Below are 22,521 nucleotides of genomic sequence, written 5' to 3' on the forward strand. Positions count from 1 at the left end.
TGACCACTCTGCATCCATCAAGAATTTCATTCCCTGTTCAGTTCATTTCACTTTCCCTTTCAGGAGAATGACGTGGTGCTTTTAATTTGAAATCAGAGAGCTTTATGACAAGCCTCGTCCTGTCAGATGCTCCTCATTCCTCGCCTACGTCAACGTGAACAAAAGGAAGGAAACAGAAAAAGAGCTTTGGGGTAAAATCAGAGCTTCCATCATGCCGACATGGTCAAAACCAGCTGATTCTGCTGCTCGCTCACGTTGGTGCTTTAAGGAAAACCAAGTCATCACTTTCCAAAGCATGAAAACTGACAAAGGTTTTTCATAATTCATTAGGATTAAATGTTTAATTAGTGAGATCAGACCTGATTAATCGATGGTCAATGAGTTGGATGTGGTCAGAAATTTAAAAATAAAAAAATAATTCTGTCCTAAAGTGAGAGAAGAGAAGAAACTGCTCTAAATGTACTTCTGCTCTGATGTTTTGACCGGCCAATTGGAAACAAGTAGAGGATGGACCAATCAGGTTAGTTCTGCCTATTGTTGCTGTGCTGTTCTCCTTTGATCTCACTGAGAAAATCCCAACATTCTATCACACACACACATCATCTGAGCCCTATAACTCCACCCCAGCTCCTCCTCCAGACTTCATTTAGACTTTAAAAAGTTGACAGATTATTCAGCTATTTATGCTGGAGTCATCGTTTTACTGTCTTTGACAGATTTTAGATAATTACTGTTAAAGTCTGATGATTTTTGGCTCTCAGACGTTTACCATGTGTGTGTATGTGACAGAATGTTGGGACTGTGTTAGTGAGGTCTCCTCAAGAACAGCACAAAATATCAAACTGGTTGGATGTTTTGATTCTGGATGGAGATTCACTAACAGAACTTAACGACCAGGAGCAGTCCTCTGCAGTTTCTCAACTGTAGGGTCACGGTCCAAAGGTGAGTTTTTAGTGGGTCAGAAATCTGACTCAGTAAAAAACAGGAAAGTGGCAAAACGTCTTGACATACTGAGGTCCTATATGGACTTACATCCATATAAATGACATAGTTTTACTGGGGTTACTGGTAAATTTAGGTCTTTTTCTCAGGGTTCGACTTATCTCCTCTTCTCAAGATAACAGGGTCATTCCTTAAGAAATTAGTAGTTTTTGTTTTCCAGGAAAAATGGAGAATTTAAGTTAAGCTTGGTCTGTGTCTTTGTTCAATCAGGTTTTCTTCTGCGGAAGTCTAAAATGGAACATTTTCTTTATAAACCCTGGACAGTTGAGGAAATGTAGAAACTAGGGTCACGATTTTTCATGAGGAGGTGCCAACGGATGTTTAGTTTGAAATAAGAAATCCAAATTCAAGAAACAATTAAACTGGGACTCAAACAGGACAGAAAAACAAAAACAGTTTCTCTTTTGAAAAAGAAAATTTAATAAAAAAGTTTGTTTTTAATGCTTTTGATTTTTGTTCTGATCAAAGAACAAAACACTGGTGAATGTAACATCCTTTTCTTACTTTATATTTGACCTGCTGCAGGTGTTAAAGAATGTTACATCACCCGTTTTCTGATTTAAGAACAGAACACCGGTAATGTAACATTCTTTTCTTCCTTTATATTTGACCTGCTGCAGGTGCTAAAGAATGTTACATCACCAGTGCTCTGATTTAAGAACAGAACACTGGGAATGTAACATTCTTTTCTTACTTTATGTTGGACCCGCTGCAGGTGTTAAAGAATGTTACGTCACCTGTGCTCTGATTTAAGAACAGAACACTGGGAATGTAACATTCTTTTCTTCCTTTATGTTGGACCTGCTGCAGGTGTTAAAGAATGTTACATCACCAGTGCTCTGATTTGAGAACAGAACGCTGGGAATGTAACATTCTTTTCTTACTTTATATTTGACCTGCTGCAGTTGCTAAAGAATGTTACATCACCAGTGCCCTGTTCTTTCATCCTGCTTTTTCAATCAGACACAAAAAGATAAAAAACTAAAATGGTTTGTTTTACCTGCATTATTATCATTAGTATTATTTACTATTATTATTATCATTGTTATTTTTTTAAATTCTCACTTTACCATGAACAGCTGTGAAACCGTGCATTTCCTGATTCTGGATTTCTGCTTTTAAACTGAAAATCTGTGGGCCACAGTGGTGGATCCTGATGACCAGTGTAGAACCAGTTTAGATCCACTGGTCCAGAGGATTCTAAACCAGTTCACACTGTCCCTCTGACTGTGGTTTAGACTTTAAACTGGTTTTGTGTGTTTGTTTCACAGATGATGAGGAGGAGGAAGATCAGACAGAAGTCTTTAATGTTCAGTAGTTCTGATAAAATATGGTTTAGACTCCTCAGAGCAGTCAGGCTCACTTTAGAGACCATCCAGAGCAGGAGGCTCACTCCCATGCTATCATTCCATCACTGATCGTTTGGCAAGGTCTGAACCTGCCAGGATTCTGTGCTGTGTTTGATTATGATCAGGAATTTTACAGTCAATCAGACTGAAGCAGGCCGGGGAGACAGCGCTGAATCAACCATTATCATGATGACAAACCTTTCTGTTTACTGAGGCAGAGCAGGAGGCATGCTGGGAATTGTAGTTCTCATGAACAAAATGTGAGGCTTCCTTAAAGACAGTTCACGTCTGTGACCTTTACGACTGATCCAGTCCTGGTTCTGGGCTTCATGGTTGGTTCAGAACCATCAGAGATCCAGTTTGATCTGGAACTTGCCACAGAGCCTCGCTGTCAGGTCACGGTAAACATCAGTGGGTGTCTCTGGTTAACCAGTGACACGAGCGCCAAATTCAGACGGACCAACAGGAGACTTGATGTTTTTATGCTGGATCTTTGTCTGGGTCTGGAGCAGCCCTGGGACTGGTTCGGTGGTAAGGGGTATCTGTGACCTTATATAAGACCTTCATTATCCTCCATCTGACTCTGACATGCAGTCTGAGGAAGTAAAGATCATCAGAGGGTGTCTGTTCACATCTGCCTCCTGGTTTTATTCTGATTTAGAAAAAGAAGTCCCCGTCAGTCTGAGACCCTCACAGATCATAGATCATAGATCATGTTAGGGTTCAGACCTGAGGACTAAGGCTGTCTAATGTTATCAGACGCTGATTCCACCTGTTTTAAACGGTACAGTCTTTAACAGGCCAAACCCTCATTGACATCCACTGACACATGTCAGACGGACACGCTGAAAGACAGGAAGGAAACCTGACCTAATCTACAACAATCACCGTCACACCGTCTAAACTACTTACCAGTGTTCAGTCCGGTTTAACAAGTGAGAGGGCCCACTATAAGATATGATCAGAGTAAAAACCAGTGATACTGACACCTGGTTGACACCGTTGCAACAAAAATCAAAGTCCTAGACACCCAATACTGGGTTATTTGTTAGTTTCTCTCAGCTGGTGGAGCTGTTTTCAGCAGATCACAGGCTATACAGAAGTCCTACAGACATCCATACATTCTATTCCCTCATTTCCCTGTGACAATCAATAAATAAAGGTCTCTTCCCAGGATTCCAACTTATTTATGTCCTTTCCTCATGATAGCAGAGCTGTTTTCCCAAGAGGATGATGTCATGTCCTAAGAACTGACATTTCCATGCTACAGTGGAGGAAATAGAACACATGTTTGCATGTTGCATGGCAGGGGCTTCACCAACATTCCATTCTTAACTTTGAGGATGATGTCATCCTTTAAAGTCTAACATTCTGTTCTTGCCTTGGAGGATGATGTAATCCTTTAAAGTTTGACATTTCATTCTTGCCTTTGAGGATGATGTCACCCTTTAAAGGTTATGACATTCCATTCTTGCCTTGGAGGATGATGTAATCCTTTAAAGTTTGACATTTCATTCTTGCCTTTGAGGATGATGTCACCCTTTAAAGGTTATGACATTCCATTCATGCCTTTGAGGGTGTTATTCTTTTAAGTATGACATTCCATTCTTGGCTTGGAGGATGATGTCACCCTTCAAAGGTTATGACGTTCCATTCTTGCCTTTGAGGATGGTTTCATCCTTTTAGGTTAAACACATTCCCTCCAGGACCAGTTGAGAACCACAGTTTGAAGCTGTTGTGCTCCTGCAAGCTGTCTAAACTGAACCAACATCATCAACGTATTTTTTTATTTTAAAATTAAAAATGAAAAATCCAAAATCAAGAAACAAGCCGTCATCCTCATTTTCAGTTTCTCTGTTTTGTTTTTATCAGAAAAAAAGACCTGAAATAAATGAGTATCAGTTCATTTTCAGTTTCTTGTCTTTGTGGTCTGATCAAAAAAAGGAAGATCTGAGGACAGAACACTGGTAATGCAACATTATTTTTCCTCTGACCTGCTGCAAAAAAAAAACAAACAAAAAAAACGAAAACAAAAAAAAAAAAAAAAGAATTTTACAGTCCCAGTGTTCCATCCTCTTTTTTTTCTATAACATTCTTTTTCTTCTGTATGTAACCTATTGTAGGGTCATAAAAAAGAATGTTACAGTCCCCAGTATTCCATTTTTAAATCTTTTTTGATCAGACCACGAAAACAAAAAGATGACATTTTTATTTTTTTAAGAAAATTGTTATCCTTTATTATTACCAGTTTAATATGAACTGGCTGGTAATTTTCCATGTGTGTTTTCCAGTTTTTAAACAGTCATGGAGGAACAGCTTGTTTCTTGATTTTGGATTTCTGTCAATTTAAAAATCTGCAGGCTGTTAAACACCGACTGAATACGATAGCTTAGGAGTTTAGCTGCTATAGATCCTCTCCCACCCAGCTGCTTTCTTCAGGTTTGATGAGTTTTTAACACAAATGTGGACCTAAAATAAAGACTGTATGGTTTTAGAACATGAGGAATCAAAGTTAGAGAAGTCAGAAACACTGAGACAACCTTCGTTGATCACCTGGACAGGTGTGACGATCATTATTAAGACTCAAACAGTTAAACATCCTCTCCCAACAGAAAAGCTTGTAAATCAGAGAAGGTTTAAATATAGACGTGATTATTCCGATGAGATGGACTAAGTCTATAAAGACTGAGAGGAGCGAAACAGTCCGTCATCATGACTGACTCCAGGCGAATCACCTTCATGTTAACCACACGTTAAGACGACACGTTAAGACGTCCTCGCTCAAAGTTCAGGGGATCTGTGTCCAGCATCAGTTCATGTCAGGGGTGGGGGGTGGCAGGCATGGGGGGCCATGTTTCATTCAAACACACAACAGAACTCAGTCTGGATCTGACGCCGACCTTTGATCTCAGAGAACACACAGGCAGAGTTACTAATGAAAACGGAGCTCTGACATGCTCACCTGAGGGCGTTACCGGGGGCAACAAAGTCCTGATTCTGAGAGAAGATGTTCCATTCTGATACCATGGTACACTCTCTGGGCACTTTATTTACAATCAGATCACCTAAAATTTACCTTACAATCACTATCACTTCACTTTTATTGGTAAAATCTGGGATTTCTTTTATCATGATTTTATTTTTCTTTAAATAATAATGATTATTATTATCATTAGAATTATTATTATCCCCTGATTTCTAAAAGGATAGAATGGGGCTCTGAATCCTGTAGTGTTTGACCAGCCCGTCTCTGGTTCAGCCTCAGTGTCCTGACGAGAGAATCCAGAGGGGGCACTAACGAGCCAGAGACAGGGGAGCAGTGATGGAGAGCTGCAGCTTCGGTTTTAGTGTTAAATTTAATGCAACTAAATCAACCGAGAGGCTCTTTGTTCTTTAGTTGAGACATCAGGGTCAGGTGAGTGTGGAGCAGTGCTGCAGGTAAGAACATCACCTGTGAGGGAGCCAGAGGCCACGTTTACACGCCAACAGCCCGAAAGTACGCTTCAGAGTCCAGATGTTTAAAAATCACAGAGTAGAGCCAGGCATATGGCCAGATCTCTACGAGAGACTAACACACATTCTGGGGAGGACGATTCAGAAATCAGGCCCAATTTAAGCCTGAAAGAACGCCATTTGTTAATCCGTGGACAACAGAATAGGAGAGCTTTACCTTTACAGTCTTAAAAACTTCACATCCTTTCCATTGAAGATGATGTCATCCTTTAAATACTATAAACTATTCAATCCTTTCCTTTGAAGATGTCATCCTTTAAAGACTATCAAAAATTCTACCCTTTCCTTTGAAGATGATGTCATCCTTTAAAGACTATCAAACATTCTATCCTTGTCTTTGGAGATGATGTCATCCTTTAAAGACTATCAAACATTCTAACCTTTCCTTTGAAGATGATGTCATCCTTTAAAGACTATCAAACATTCTATCCTTGTCTTTGGAGATGATGTCATCCTTTAAAGACTATTTTTTTCTACCCTTTCCATTGAAAATGATGTCATCCCCTAAAGCCTATCAGACATTCTACCCTTTCCTTTGAAGATGCTGTGATCCTTTAAAGACTATCAAACATTCTACCTTTTTCTTTGAAGATGATGTCATCCTTTAAAGCCTATCAAACATTCTGTCCTTTCCTTTGAAGATGATGTAATCCTTTAAAGACTATCAAACATTCTAACCTTTCCTTTGAAGATGATGTCATCTTTTAAAGACTATCAAAGATTCTACCCTTTCCTATGAAGATGTCATCCTTTAAAGACTATTAAATATTCTACCCTTTCCTTTGTAGATTATGTCATTCTTTAAAGACTATCAAACATTCCATCCTTGCCTTTTGTAGAAACTCCACTTCATTGTCCGTCCACACAAATGTTAGTGCTTCCACCCTTTTTATACCTCACTGCTCTGCAGAAGGAGGAGGATGTGAGCATGCTTGTGTTAGTCACTAAATATTCAGGTCGCCACCTACTGGCCTGGCATTAATACAACTGTCATTCTGATCTTTTTTGAAAACCTGAATTAACAATGATTGAATGACATGATTTTCTTTTCAGAGGTTGTTTCCATGTAAACATGGCCGTAGAGAGAGAGAGAGAGCTAGAGAGCGTGGAAGAACTGAAGTCAACACGAGACGGCGTCCAGATCACACTTAACTCATCAGGACACACCCATACATGATGGAGGGAGGCGAGGGGGAGGAACCATGGTGAGGAGGTTCATGGTGAAGATGGGGAGTGTATGATGGCGAGGGGAAGGAGTGTATGATGGTGAGGGGGCGTGCTTTAAACACAACAACCTGAGACTAGTATGAGTGTTGGAGGGGCGGGGCTTAGAGAGAGATAGTGCAACAAAGAGAAGTAAAGCGAGAGACCGCTGACTCTGGGGGCAGGGTTAGAAAAGGTAAAAAGACGAGGGGAGAAGGGCAGAGGGGCGGGGCTCTCAGGAGTATGGCTGGGGGACGCCGTACCCCGGTCTGTATAAGGGCCGCCCTGTGGGGGACTGGGAACTGGAGTAGGAGGGGCCAGCCGGGTAGCTGTAGCCGCCATAGCTGTAGGAGGCCGGGTAGGGGGTGGGGCCACCCTGATTGGGGGTGTACTGACCGAACGCCGAGCCTGGGTGGGGGGCGGGGAAGGAGGGCTGGGTGGGGTAGGGGCAGCCGCCTGACGCTGGGGGCCCAAAGGCAGGTCGGGGCCCAGAGAAGGCTCCAGCAGGGTTGAAAGGTGAGCCAGAGCCCGGGTATGGAGGGCCGGAGCTCGCTGCCGCAGCTGTGGGGGGGTTGGGGGTAGAGATGGGGTAGGGGCTGTAGGGGAGGCCGGCGCCCCCCGCTGACGAGGACGCTGTCTGCTGTGAGGGGTTCTGGGGGGCGGAGCTGGGCTGCTGCTGATGTGTGGTTGTCGATGTGGTCGTTGGCTGATTCCAGGGTGAGGGGGTGGGGTCCTGGCTGCCTGCAGATGATGTCATGGCGGTGGATTTGGCCTCGCTCCTCTGTCGCAGGATCTCCTGCATCTTCTCGATCTGGACCCGCCTCCTGTGAGCGAGTGAGCGCAGGGACAGGAAACGCTCCAGGAAAGAGTCCAACGGCAGAGAACCTTCCAGGAACTCATCCGCTAGAGCCTGAACAGCAAAAACACATAAAACGTATAGAAAAGGTGAGCCAATCAGACTGCGGCATCCTTACACATCCCTCACCTTAGCTGACTTTAACCCACTGATTGACCCAGGCCAACATACTTACATTTATATTTATTTATCAGTGAGTAGACATAAATGTGTGTGGATCTATCAGAAACAGAACTAATCCCTTCATGGTATTTATGTGTTCATCTATGAAACCTGCTTTCTTTGAATTAGAGCTGTCAATCTTTATCTACAATCCCCATCAATTTCATGTCTTAATTTTACAGTTTTAAATAATCTTCAAATATTTATACACATATATTATCAGTTTAATCAGTATGTTTGTACATACAAAACATTCAGTTGCCAGAGCCTTGATCACAGTGTAGTTACACAAGTGTCCACTAGAGGGCGTTCTAACAATGCTTTACAGATTGCAAAGAAGAAATAAAGAGTGGTTCGGGCACAGCGTTGAGAGTAAAAATGTGTTTTAGTATTTACTCGTTTAATCTGAAATTAGGTGCAAATGTCAGGAGGCACAACCACAATGAATGCCACTATAACAAATAAATAAAGTTCATTTAAGGCCTACGAATATTTAGTTTACTTTCAAAATGTTGATTAATTGAAGTTAAAGGTAGTTAACCCTTCAAACCTTCTTCATGATACTTATTTCTGATAGTGCGGCCACATGTTAAGATAAATTCTGATAACAGGGGTGTAAATGTGGTTAAATGTCTCCTGGTTAATCTCACTCTGATTCCATCAGTAGTTTGGGAACTTTGACCAGAACACGTCTGTAATTCTGTGGATTAATCCAGACTAACAGCATCAGTGAGTGGATCATCTCTCTGCTGTTTTAGAGTTAACAGAACGTTGTAGCACATTCTTTCTGACTGTTTTATGAACATGATTAGGGCTGTAGTCAACCAAACAAAATTTTGGTCCACCAAAATTGCACCCAGGCACCAACTAATTGATTGGTCGTTCAGATAAAAAATAAATAAATAAATTCTCAAAAATCATCTTGCTGGGGACTAACTTAATCCATACAGGTTCCTCACTGCACCTGCTTGGTACTCTAAATGATCCTTAATGAACATAACAAGCCTTTGGAGGCATTACCACATTTTTTAGGCTCATCGTGTTGTACTAAAAAACAATAATTGAGAGACGATCAGTGCGCACCTGCCACTAACCCTAACCCTGCCGGCTAACAAAACAACCTCAGATCTTTGTTTTTCATTCATTTATAACAGTAACTAATAACAGGATCACTTGATTCAGCCCACACCGTGTCATTTACAAGCATAAAGCAGACAGCATGCAGCGTTTATTTATGGAGGTGAAGAGGAAAAAGTTCACTCATCGGGACTTAATGACCAGTAGACATCACATGTAAAGTGTGTTACTTGTGTAAAAACTACAATTTAACGTTGATGGACTACAAAATTCGCATCTACCACTTGGTGCTTTCTCCTTGTTTTTATGTGCAGCGAATTAAACGTGAAAGCGTCGGTGATAAATACGATCTCATTAAGATTTTAAATCCTAAAGTCTCTTTAGGATAAGGAACTGTGACTGTGAACTTCTAGAACAGGAGAAACTTTTCTCTTAATCTGAACTCTCTGCAAAGTCAAAACGACTAGATGAATAATATTCAAGTCCTTTTATTTCACAACGATATTTAACAGTTTTGTTTTACTCCCTACCCATCCATTTTTCTTTAATTCTCTCGTCTCTGTTAATTTCATTAGTCTACTCTGGTTCCGTCGCTCTTTCAGCTCGTTCTGGGAAAAGCTCTATAAACCGCGTCTTACTTGCGTAATTATGATGATAAATATAATAATCACAATATGGCAACACGCCGACTTTATTGCTTTAATTGGCTGTGATTTACAAATGTTTATCACATTTACTTTAGTTTTTCAAAATAGCAAAACAAATGCAGTTTGAAATTCTGACTGATCGATTTACTGTTTGGATACAAATGGAAATGAGAAGAAATGAAATCGTGATCATAAGTGGAATGATACAGTTTTCATTTCTGTAATATTCCTCCGTTTATCACATGAATTATAAGTTTGACTGAATTTCACTGTTTAAATCGGGGCTAGCAGAGTTACAGTCAAAGTGATCGCTTGTTTAGATTAGCAGTCAACAGGTGCTCACTTAAATGAAGTTTACACAAAGAATTGTGGGTAAAGGAAGGTCTGGTGTTTCCTTGGCTAAAGGAGATAATAAAAGGAAATAATGAAGCTCCTTTCCTTTTCAGTTGGAGAATTTGAACGGCCTTTATCATGGACGACAATAAAATAATTCCGGGTCGTTTCACTCAGTTAGGAGCCTTCCTAAGCAAAATGGACTATTCCAATGGACCCCTGGACTCTTACCTCAGACTCTGCCTCTGTGCTGCTGCCCTCTGTCTGTAGTCTGGAGAAAAACGCTTCAGGAGAAACCTGGCCCACCATTCCATCTACGGGAGAGAGAGAGCGAGAGAGAGAGAGAGAGAGAGAGAGAGAGAGAGAGAGAGAGAGAGAGAGAGATCGGCATCAGTCCACTGGTACCTGATCCAGCACTCAAAACAGCCCTGGACCTGCTTCATAACTCCCACTTATTATTTAATGTCAGGTTCATTTCTGCGTCCCCACGACTCAAGTTTATATGCAAGTTACTAGGGGGGACTTTCAGGGGCCATAGAGGTCAGCAGAACCCTGGTCCTTAACAGAGTTAATCTGTGATAACTTGATCTGCAGGTCTTGTTTTTGCCCCTCAGTGATTATTACTGTTGATTAAATGCTCTATAATGCAGAGACACATCCTGATACATCAGTTTTTAATGATTCGCTAAAATGCTGTCAGATCTGTTTTTACTAAACCCGCCATGTCATGGTGTTGACTGTTCGCATCCGTAGGATATGCTGGCTCCAGTGTTGTAGTCGAGTCACCAAAACTCGAGTCCAAGTCGAGTCCTCAGTACCGAAAAACTAGAGCCAAATTAAATCAAATTATTCATCATTTTTAAGCCATTCCATCTTTCCAGGCCAGCTACATTATGTGTTTCGTTAATGTATGAATTTATTCAAATATTTATTCTAAAGGACTAGAGGAACTGTTTGCAGCAGTTGTGCACGACCAAAACCAAACATCTACGACCCCGTGGAGGAGTAGACTTAGAGACAGGGTTCATTTTGTCAACCGTTTTTAGTTTTAGTGTTTACACTAAAATACGTTTAGTTTTAGTCTCATTTTAGTCCTATCACCCTTCATAGTTTTAGTCGATGAAAATTGAAAAACATTCCAGTCCAGGATGAGGGTCATTGATTTTTATTGATATTGATACTCTTGTTATACTCCTTAATGATCACACTCTTCATGGATAATATTAGTTATATTAACAGGATTATTTGTGTATTTAGGGTGGAAAAATGAGACATGTTTTAACTGAACTCATGCTTTACATCTATCTTATACTAAATCTTCCTTCTTTAAAATGACTGGATTTATTCAGATTTCTCACTAAAAACTAAAATTCCAATTTTCTCCATGGGACATTTGAACACATCATGAAAATGTTTTAACTTCGTCCCCTCTTCGATACTCTAAAGTCTGGGTTGTCTTTAAACCCATCATAATTTTCCGTATGCCACCTGGTTTAGCTCACTAATCAGTAGGGATGAAACAATTCCTTGAATTATTTGGGTGATTCCAATCAAAAAATTCCTCGAGGCTTCGCTTAAATCAGTCGTGTATCCATATACGCCCATGCTGTAAGCCTGGACATTGCACTGGCGTTGATGGCGTTCTGTGTTTCACATGGATGGCTATTTGTGTGGCACAATGCCCTTGTTGTTGCTGTTACTATAATGTAACATGCATGATACGAGGCGTGAAAGTCATGAAGAGAAGTTGATGCAGTGATGTTTATAGGCACGTGTCCTGCGTTTTCATGCATCCACTGGTCGTGGCTTCATGGCAGATCTGGCACTTTGTCTGCACCGGTGAACCTACGCAGATCTCCAAGTTGATCTTGCCTGCATGACTCGCTGGAGTGAGACAGTGTCTGCTGACTTAAGGGAAATTCATAAACTTCTCTGATTGACCCGACAGTTTCACAGAAAACAGTCAGGCGTCTCAATTCAAATCCTGTTTTGGTGCTTGCCCTCTCTTTCCTCTGAGTGTGCATGTTATATATGTAATTATAAGTCATTCGAAAATTATTCAAAATTCAGAGCACTGATGTCTTGTCATTGACGTCATAGAAGCTTTATCCCTTAAAATGCGCTCTCCAGGTCAGTGGATGGTCTTAAAGGTCAAAATTTTATGGTGGATGAACTCACAAACAAAAATGTGCAAAAATTAAAAGTGAACACCGTTTGAAAAAATGGACCATATTCCTGTAATCTAAATGTTCAGCTTTGAGACATCATCAGACTACTGTGTGAATGATGGAGCTTTATTCTTGCTATAATGCATAAAGAAGAGGATGTTAAAATGATTACGTGTCCCTTTACTTTAATGACAAACTGGAAAATAAAAATAAACTACAATAGAAGAAATAAAGTGTTAGCACCAAACATTTCCTGGGAGAGGATCCCTAAAACCCCAAATATGACATAATGTAATGTCATTATTTAACTTCTTTTCCTTTTAACTTTAAGAAACGTAAACTGTCATCAGAACTTCATTGCACTTTTTTAAATATATTTTCTTTAGTGAATCTGTTAAGAATTAAGAAATGGAGTATTGTCGAGAAAAATTCCAGGGGTGCCAATACTTTAATCTATGACTGTAAATCTGTGTTCCCAGCATGCCTTCCACCCTAACGCCATCATTCCTACTCCCGCTCTCCTGCAGCGTCTGTGTGCTGATGTGTGATTGGCTGACGCTGCTCCAGCTGTAGGACAGCGCTCTGAGCTAGCCCCTGTTCTGGTTTAGACTCTGTGGGTCCTGGTGTTCCTCATGTGTGTCTCTGCTGAGTGACTATTCACTAAAAACAGGAAGTGAATAGAGAGAGAGTTGTGTAATTCGGCCTAGCTCTGCACATGACCAGCCTTTGGCTCACCTGGCTGCTGTGACATCATCAGACGGTGAGTGGGTGTTATGTAACAGGATCACCTGGTGAACCTGCAGTGGTGATGGATCTGGGTGTGTGCAGTGGTGATGTCACCTTTGGGCGTGGTCAGGGCGCTGAAATATTTGACAGTGAAATCAGCTGATTGTGTTTATGATGACGGCGTTTTTTACCTGGATCAGCACTCACAGGTGTGTCGTGTTTACCTGAAGCCCTCAGAGTAAGTCTGTGCTAACATCAGACTACATGTGGACTACGTGAGGGTTGAGGACTCTCAGAGAGTTAGTCCTCATGTCCATGAAGAGTGTTTTAGGCTCTGACAGGGATTTATTCACCTGAGAATATTCAGGGTGATGAGGGAGGGTCTAATGAAGTGACACTCAACGTGTGGCTCTTTTATGTCTTATTTTGAAATATTATTCCCCTGGAAAAAACATAAAAAAGGGAAACCTTGACCTCAGAATTATCCATTGCAATTTGTTTCCCACACTTATATAGTAGGTTTTAATTGTCAAACTTAATTGTTGTTAATCTTTATTTTTTGTCCTATATTTCCATTGCCCTAATTTGCAATTTTTTTGCCCTTTTTTCCCCACCTTTCGCAGCTTTTTGCCAAATTTAGTTATTTTTCATTCATTTTCCCTCACCTTTTTTGCCAAATTTAGTTATTTTTCACTCATTTTCCCCCACTTTTTTTGCAGCTTTTTGGCAAATTTAGTTATTTTTCACTCATTTCCCCCCAATTTTTTTGCTGCTTTATGCCAAATTTAGTTAATTTTCACCCATTTTCACCCTCCTTTTGCTGCTTTTTGCCAAATTTAGTTATTTTTCCTGCATTTACCCCCACTTTTTTTTGCTGCTTTTTGCCAAATTTAGTTATTTTTCACTCCTTTTCCCTCACCTTTTAGCTGCTTTTTGCCAAATAGTTATTTTTCATTCATTTCCCCCCACCTTTTGCTCCTTTTTCCAAATCTAGTTATTTTTCAATCATTTTCCCTCACATTTCTACCAAATTTAGTGATTTATCCCACATTTACCCTCACATTTTTGCTGCTTTTTGCCAAATATAAGTTATTTTTCACTCATTTCTTTGCCATGTTTTTCCCTTTTTTTCCATTATTGCCACCTGCAAATCATTTTTTGTCACATTGTACCCATTTGTGCCACCTTTTCTCTCCATTTTTTGTCACTTTTTTGTCTCTGCCATTTTCTGCCTATTTTACTCCTGTTTACCCATTTTTTGACCACTTTTAGGCAGCTTTTTCACCTGTTTTGCCAGCTTTGATTTATTTTTAACGCCACTTTTCATCACTTAAGTTGTGGCTCTTGCAAAGGTATTTTTCAACAGTTTGGATCTTTGGATGAGCAGGGTTGAGTAACGCTGGTCTAATGTCAGTGATGCAGCTTCTAGATTTCAGTCTGCTGTAAAAAAAAGTCATAAATAATCTAAACGTTTTAATTATTGTAGGACTGAGTGCATAATGTAGTAAATTAAAGATGCAGCACAGCTATTTTTTTCCCTAAATTTTGTTCTAAAATTTAAAGAGTGAAATCCTGTCTCGTCTCGTGGACTAAATTTTGCCTCCTCTTGTCTTGGGAGCAAAGTGTTTCGTCACACCCCCAGTCAAATGTAGGCGTAGGTCTGAGTAGGAGGGACAAGGGTGGACTGGGACTGAGTCTCGGTCCACCCTTATCCCTGTTTATGCCCCCCCTACCTCTGAGTGAGCAGTGCTGTCTGTAGTTTTCTCTGATGGCCTCCAGCTGTGAGTACCGCTCCACCAGCAGCTCCTTTGTGGACTCCAGACGAGGCTTCATGTCCAGGTTCTGCTCAGCCAGGCTGCGGTTTGATGCCAGCGCCATTTCTCTCTCCAGCTGGATGTTCTGGATCTGGAACACAAACGTACACAGTCAGGATGTAGTCACTGGACTGGTCTATGATGGCCCAGGTCTGCTGGCTCAGCAGTATGTCAGACACACTAAAATCATGAGATCAGACTCAGAATTTAACTAGATGCACAGAGACTTGAAAAATGTGTAGGTTTTCTTTGGTCTAGACCAGTAGGAGAGCATAAAGGAGCCTGCAGGGTCCGCTAACTCTCATAGGGGCCTCTCTGATCCTAAATTATCAATATCAAACATGTCTGACGTTAATGTTAGCTCCAGACCAGGAAGCCTCTGACTGGATCAGCTCTAAAAAAAACCCATCCACACGGCAGACTAGCCTCCTGGTGACTCTGGATGGGGGACCAGGTCTAGAATTGGGCACTGAAGTGGTCTGGTATAAAGCCACTCTAATATTTTAGTGAGTAGAGCAGCTCTGTTTCTGACAACCAACCCACTGAACCCACCTGGTAGCTGCAACCAATCAGAGCAGCTCTCTTTCAGGTGAGGCTTGACTGCCGTCAGCAGTAGTCCAGGTCCTTAATCTGATTATTGATGTGAGTCAGATCAGGCTGCTGGACTCTCTAAAGGAGGAACAGGAGAGGCTGTGTCACCTCTACAGCTCCTTCACCTCAGTCAGAGAAGTCTCCACTCAGAAATACAGATGTTAAACTCAGAGCATGAACCAGAGGAGCCTTCAGTGCTTTAATGGTGTTATGATTTAATGTGTGACCATGTTAACTGGTGTCCAGCTGCCCTCCTCATGAACATTTCTTTGTCTAGTGTCTGCTGTAGATGTGATGATGAGCTAGTTTGGATGTTATGAAAAATAAACGGAGCAGTCTAGAACAAATCTACACCTGGACTGGAGGACAAACCAGACTAGAAAATACCGGACCAGGTCTGAGTGAAGTCTGTGGGTCTGCAGCCTCTTGGCTGGTCTATGGTCTCACCAGTCATGCCCATGACTTTAATGGAGGCTACGTCTGGGACAAGCTGGTGAAAGTGGTGAGGAGCAGGGAAAAACACAACATCCTGAGCTTCACCAACATTCTGTCCTTGCCTTTGAAGTCAGTGTCATCTTCCAGAGCTTATAAAACATTCCATCCATGCCTTTGAAGGCATTTCACCTTTCAGAGCTTCACCAACATTCTGTCCTAGCCTTTGAAGTCAATGTTTTTTTTCAGAGCTTATAAAACATTCCGTCCTAGCCTTTGAAGTCAGTGTCATCTTTCAGAGGGTTACCAACATTCTGTCCTTGCCTTTGAAGTCAATGTTATCTTTCAAAGCTTATAAAACATTCCGTCCTAGCCTTTGAAGTCAGTGTCATCTTTCAGAGCTTATAAAACATTCCGTCCTAGCCTTTGAAGTCAGTGTCATCTTTCAGAGGTTCACCAACATTCTGTCCTTGCCTTTGAAGTCAATGTTATCTTCCAGAGCTTTTAAAACATTCCATCCTTGCCTTTGAAGTCAGTGTCATACTTCAGAGCTTATAAAACATTTCGTCCTTGCCTTTGCCTTCTGCATTCATGCCAGTCTTGGCCCTGCTGTTTTCACTGTGAAACCTAACCATCACAGATGTTCATATCATCAGATCGTGAATTGTAAATCTGGGATTTTTTTATTTTTATTGATGAACCAAACCCGTACTGAACCGTTAGCTCTGAACTGTTACAGCCGACCGATCAGTCAGACTGATTCCCCTGGTTCAACCAGCTGCATCAAATTCAGAGAACCAGTTGTTAAACCAGTCTGTGTTGGAGAGCCCCAGGGACCAGAAGGCTCAGGAAGCCTGTTGATATTTTAATGATTGCTCGGGCTGGAGCACCAAAAGTGGTCCAAAGTCCCTACAGGGCAGCAGAGAATGGTTCTAGTTCCTGTATTATCATCACATGTGGCTGAAACTGCCTGGTAGCTGTACTTCTTCTGCTGATAAACCTTCTGGAGTTCGATGAGACCTGTTGTCGGTCCCGGTCGATACCTTGGTTGCGTTCTCACTGTTAAAAAAGTTCCCCAGATTTGACTCAAAGTGAGCAGAGACCAGCTCTACCAACCAATCTGAGCTTTGCTCTGAAACTGAGATATAAATAACCAGACTGAGGAGGAAACGCTGTTGTTTCAGATCCCCCAGCTGATCCAGGTGTGAGGGTAGCCTTTAAAGACAGTGAAGACCTGTAAAGCCTCATTCTTACCTCATCAGACTCCAGAGCCATCGACTCCACCCTCTCCGGTGTGTCCAGGAGCTCCTGCAGCTCTGATTGGCTCAGGTCCTGGAGCTTCTCCATTTGATTTGCCAGGATGGCTGTCCGTCATGGAAAGTAAAGAAAAGAGGAAATAAGAGATAAAAATATACATTTAGAAACAGAAAGTGTACAGAGGAGGCTCCTTTAAACTCTCTCAGCATGATTACAGCTCAGTCAGTCTCATCAACAACATCAATACTCTGGTCTTTAATTGCCATATATCTGTTATTTTCATGATCAATAGTATGGAAAAGTACTGAAGCTGTAAAACTCTGCAGATCATTTACTGCTGCTGTTTGTTCAGAGGGTGAGTGAGAGCGGCGAGGGTTTTCCTTGTATACAGACTATATAAGTTTCTGACTTATGAGGAGGAAGGCCAAGGTCTGAACAATCCAGCTGTTAACCTGAGCGATCGGCCCTGGAGGGAGACTAAACACTGGTTCAAATCTTCATAGGACACAACAACATACCAGGGCTGTTACAGATACCAGAGAGCTACCAGCTAGTCAGTCTGAAAGAGGAATAACCCTGTTATTATAGTCTAGGGCTGTGGTTCACAACCATTCTGTCCTTGGACCCCCACCCCCCACACCAGTACCTAAGAAAAGAAGCATGAAAAAAGAAGATGTACAGCTGTAAAACAACCAACCTGGACTTCAACTGTTTCACTGCTGACCCTAACAGTGTTTCCTACACAGACAGTACTACGTATCTCTGATCTTCACTCCTTTTAGGCTTATAGATCTGTATGCATGACAGAGATACACACTTGTACGTCCTTCCTGTTACCACACCCACTGAAGTGTGACGGCACATGTCAAAAATTTGACCGTCACTTCAGCATTTCTCTGCAGCTCCTTGCACCATCTCAACCTCCTTCCTAACTTGGAGGCTGAGATGCACCATCTCATCAACAACCAGCCTCCACCCCAGCTGCTGCAGTTAAGGAAGGTCAGGGGAAGCATTTCAAAAGGGCAGTCATGTTATTTGAGATTCTTAATAGAACCTGTTGCTGATGTGTACTGTCAAAGGAGCAGAGACATCAAAATCAAACATCATGAGTGGTGAAGAGCAGGAGGCCCATGCTTACCAGCCAAACACAGCGCCACCCTGTGGGAAATAGATGTAGGCTACATGTTTCTCTCTCAAAAACGACCTTATCTGACCCTATCATGAAAAAGTTCACTATCTTTGTCATTCATTTCAGAAAGTAAAACCCATATATTATATAGACTCATTACACATAGAGGGAAATATTTCAAGCCTTTTTTTCTTGAAATGTTGATGATTATGACTTACAGATTATGAAAACCCAACATTCAGTGTCTCAGAAAATGATTATTAATTGTGAAAAAGTTCAATATAGAAAAGTCATGGTGTCACACCCTGATCAGCTTATTAACTCCAAACAGGTTTCCTGAGCCTTTAAATGGTCTCTCAGTCTGGGTCAGTAGCCTACACAATCATGGGGAAGACTGAAGACTTGACAGATGTCCAGAAGACAGTCATTGACACCCTCCACAAGGAAGGTAAGCCACAAAACGTCATTGCTAAAGAAGCTGGTTGTTCACAGAGTGAACAGTGGGGGAGCTTCACAAGGAGTGGACTGAGGCTGGTGTCAGCGCATCAAGAGTCACTACGCAAAGACCAATCCTAGACATGGGCTGCAAATGTGGCATTCCTGGTGTCAAGCAACTCCTGAATCAGAGACAACGTCAGAAGCATCTTACCTGGGCTGTGGAGAAAAAGAAATGGTCTGCTGCTCAGTGGTCCAAAGTCCTCTTTTCAGATGAAAGTACATTTTGCATGTCATTTGGAAAACAAGGTCCCAGAGTCTGGAGGAAGAGTGGAGAGGCACAGAATCCACGTTGCTTGAAGTCCAGTGTGAAGTTTCCACAGTCAGTGATGATTTGGGCTGCCATGGCATCTGCTGGTGTTGGTCCACTGTGTTTTCTGATGTCCACAGTCAACACAGCCATCTACCAGGACATTTTAGAGACCTTCATGCTTCCTTCTGCTGACAAGCTTTATGGAGATGCTGATTTTCATTTTCCAGCAGGACTTGGCACCTGCCCACACTGCCAAGGGTACCAAAAGCTGGTTCAATGACCATGGTGTTACTGTGCTTGATTCTGACCTGAACCCCAGAGAGAATCTATGGAAGATGAGAGACACCAGACCCAACAATGCAGATGACCTGAAGGCCGCTATCAGAGCAACCTGGGCTTCCATTACACCTGAGCAGTGCCACAGACTGATCGCCTCCATGCCACGCTGCATTGATGCAGTAATTCATGCAAAAGGAGGCCCAACCAAGTATTGAAGGCATAAAAATGAACATACTTTTCAGAAGCCTGACATTTCTGTTTAAAATATCCTTTTTAATTGATCTAATGTAATGTTCTAATTTTCTGAGACACTGAATTTTGGGTTTTTATTACCTGTAAGCCATAATCATCAACATTTCAAGAAAAAAAGGCTTGAAATATTTCACTCTGTGTGTAATGAGTCTACAGTGCTTAACAAAATTATTAGACCATCTGCCATATTTGTCTCAAAGATCATCCAGCATCATGAAGTGCTTTAATGCAGACTCTTTCATTTTCAGTGAGCTCTCCATGTTTTACCATTTTGAACAGGAATGAGGAATTTCAAACTGAATTCACCCAAATTTGAGCCAGCTCACTGGGCTTCTCTGAGAAGTCAGAAATGAATCAAGCATAACATTCAACCACTAAAACTCATTTTTCTGTTCAGGAATGCAAGTAAATAACTATAATTTGACATGTTAATCAAGAAATAATAATGTGCTTTACTATTTTTTAGTTTTTTTGTAAATCGGTAAATTTGAAAATTCATGGATAACAATAATAATTATATTTTAGCATTAAAAATATCATTTGGGTTAAACAGCTTCTACATATTGGTGTATTAACCATTGCAGAAACATAAAACATGATTTTGGTAATTACCAATGCTGTTAATTTAGGGCAGCTGAGCCATAAACCTTACTTTGGGTGGTGGTCTAATAAATTTGTTAAGTGTGATGGATTTCCAAAGGTCCTTAAATTCTCAGGAAGTCTGGTCCTATCAGGATTTATCTGAGGATAAAATTTCAAAAATAATCTAATTGCGATTATTTTTCCCAATATCGCGATTGCGATTTAATGCATGATTATTTTTAGGTTTCCCATCTTATGTGTTATTTAACAAACACAAGCAATAAATCCATATCCATATCTTTCCTTGTTATTCTTGTTTTGAATAAGAAAAACATATACATGAGGGAGAAAAGTAATATTTTTGTTAAAAAAAAAAAAAATCCACAAAAGAAACTGTTTGCATATAGTGTAGAGCAGTGATACTCAAAATGTGGCTCTTTCATGTCTTAATCTGAAATATTATTCCCAGAAAACGTTAAAAATTTTTTTTTTGCCATTTTCACCATTTTTGCCACTTTCCCCCCACTTCAGCTATTGTTTGCCATTAAAGACCCCTTTTTTGGGGCCATTTTACAATTTCTTTTGCCACTTTTTCCCCATTTATTCCACTGTAATCCATTTTTTTGCCCTTTTCACCATTTTTTGCCAGTTTTTGCCCATTTAAGCGATCTTTTGCCGTTACATACCACTTGATTAATTTCTTCCCAAAATCTTTGCTTCTTCTTTTTGCCACTTTTTGTCTAAATAAGCTACCTTTTGCCATTAAGTATCACTTGTTTCCTTTTTTCCCAAATTTGTGCCTCTTTTTTATGCCATTTTTTTACCCCATTTATGCCCTTTTTTCACAATTTTTCTGTCATTTTTTGGCCATTCAAGCTACCTTTTGCCAATACATACCACTTGTTTTCGAATTTTTTTTGCTCATTTTTGGTACTCATGACCGCTTTTAGCCCATTTTAGTCACTTTTCACTATTTTTTTGCCACTTTTGGATTATTTCTGCTACTTTCTGACTATTTTCCACGTTTTCTCCCAATCTTTGCCCCTTTTCATCCATTTTTGCTGCTTTTTGTCTATTTTTGCCACCTTTAACTTCTTTTGATTATTTTCATGCCATTTTTGTCACTTCTCACCACTTAGATTGTGGCTCTTGCAAAGGTATTTTTCAACAGTTTGGATCTTTGGTTGAGCAGGGTTGAGTAGCACTGCTGTAGAGCATAAAAAATCTATTGCCTGTGATTAGAATATTGCAGCAGGCCATATTGCGATTTAATCTAATTCGAGATCAATTGCCCAGCCCTAAACGTGACATACTCTGTTTAATGAGAAAGGATCTATGAAACAAGATCTAACACATTGGGTTTCGGTAACAGTTGAACCAATCACAGAAAACAAATAAAAAACTATAAAAATGTAGTCTTTGCTGCCTGAGCAAACTACATTATTTGTTGGTTTATTATCTGTAGATTTAACTTAATATCAGAAAAATAACAAAACTCCAGTTCTGATGGCTACACAGTCCCACTGTGGAATCACCCACATATTTCTAAATTCTTTACTGATTTAAATAAAATTACCAAACCTTCAATCAATAATGACTGCTGGGTATCAGACTAAAACAAAATCCTGGGTCACTTCCTGTTTTGTGACCTAAACCAGTTCCTCTTGTTTGTTATGATGAATTCAGACCTCTGACCTGTTTACTGACCGTGTTGCCATGGTGATAACTCTGGTTCACTGAGCTCTACATGTTTACCTCTGTTCCTATGGGTCTATCTCCCTGCTAACTGACGCTAACAGACACTGTACCGGTTCAATCACCGACGTACCGGAGTACCGACCATCCTCAGAGTCACCGTGGCCGTGGCTAGGCCACAGACCCCGGCGGCACTGACACAGACCGGCAACAGAGACAGAGGAGCTTTAAACAGGACAGACAGGTGATACTCACGCGATGCTAGCAAACCAGACTGACAGTGAGTACAGGTGACATCCAACACCTGAGATTCCTCTCTCTCTCTTCAACTGCCGTGACACGTCACCGTCACGCGCACCGAAACCAGCACACGTTTCCCGCCGCTCCTCGCGCGGTGTCCCGTCAGACAGCTAGCTTCACACCTGAAGGTTCCGCGTTAGCAATCCGGAGTCAACAACAGTCGGTATGATCGCAATGTCAGACACTCAGCAACCGTCAACTTCGAGGGAAACCAGCGATCAGGCGGCCAAAAACCGGGGCCCTGGCCGAGCCTGCTCAGTCCTGGTCGTCGATATGTACCGTCTCCGTGTTCGTTTAACAGTTATTGTATTAATCAGACGACTGCGGCCACGGGAAGGCGGGAAAAAACGAGTAAATTTACGCTAAAAATAGCAAAGTTTCACTCTACACTGACAGCGACCGCCGC

General features: G+C 41.2%; 1 protein-coding gene across 1 annotated transcript; it reads right to left on the reverse strand.

Moving 5' to 3' along the window:
- Positions 1–6,247: 6,247 nt before the first annotated feature.
- On the reverse strand, positions 6,248–22,521 carry vps37c (VPS37C subunit of ESCRT-I). Its single transcript, XM_041784986.1, has 5 exons — positions 22,071–22,521; positions 17,128–17,237; positions 14,770–14,941; positions 10,374–10,456; positions 6,248–7,977 (listed from the first exon to the last, which is right to left on the reverse strand). Exons 2-5 carry the CDS (start codon positions 17,218–17,220, stop codon positions 7,303–7,305), a joined length of 1,023 nt encoding a protein of 340 aa, XP_041640920.1. The 5' UTR covers positions 17,221–17,237; positions 22,071–22,521; the 3' UTR covers positions 6,248–7,302.

Source organism: Cheilinus undulatus, linkage group 4 (assembly GCF_018320785.1).
Source record: "Cheilinus undulatus linkage group 4, ASM1832078v1, whole genome shotgun sequence".
Taxonomy (NCBI): domain Eukaryota; kingdom Metazoa; phylum Chordata; class Actinopteri; order Labriformes; family Labridae; genus Cheilinus; species Cheilinus undulatus.

Coding starts and splice junctions, on each gene's coding strand:
- vps37c (XM_041784986.1), bottom strand. CDS start 17,220: ATGGAGAAGCTCCAGGACCTGAGCCAATCAGAGCTGCAGGAGCTCCTG. Junction 10,457..14,769: donor ACAGCACTGCTCACTCAGAG/GTAGGGGGGGCA, acceptor TCTCTCCCGTAG/ATGGAATGGTGGGCCAGGTT. Junction 7,978..10,373: donor GCACAGAGGCAGAGTCTGAG/GTAAGAGTCCAG, acceptor TTTGCTGTTCAG/GCTCTAGCGGATGAGTTCCT.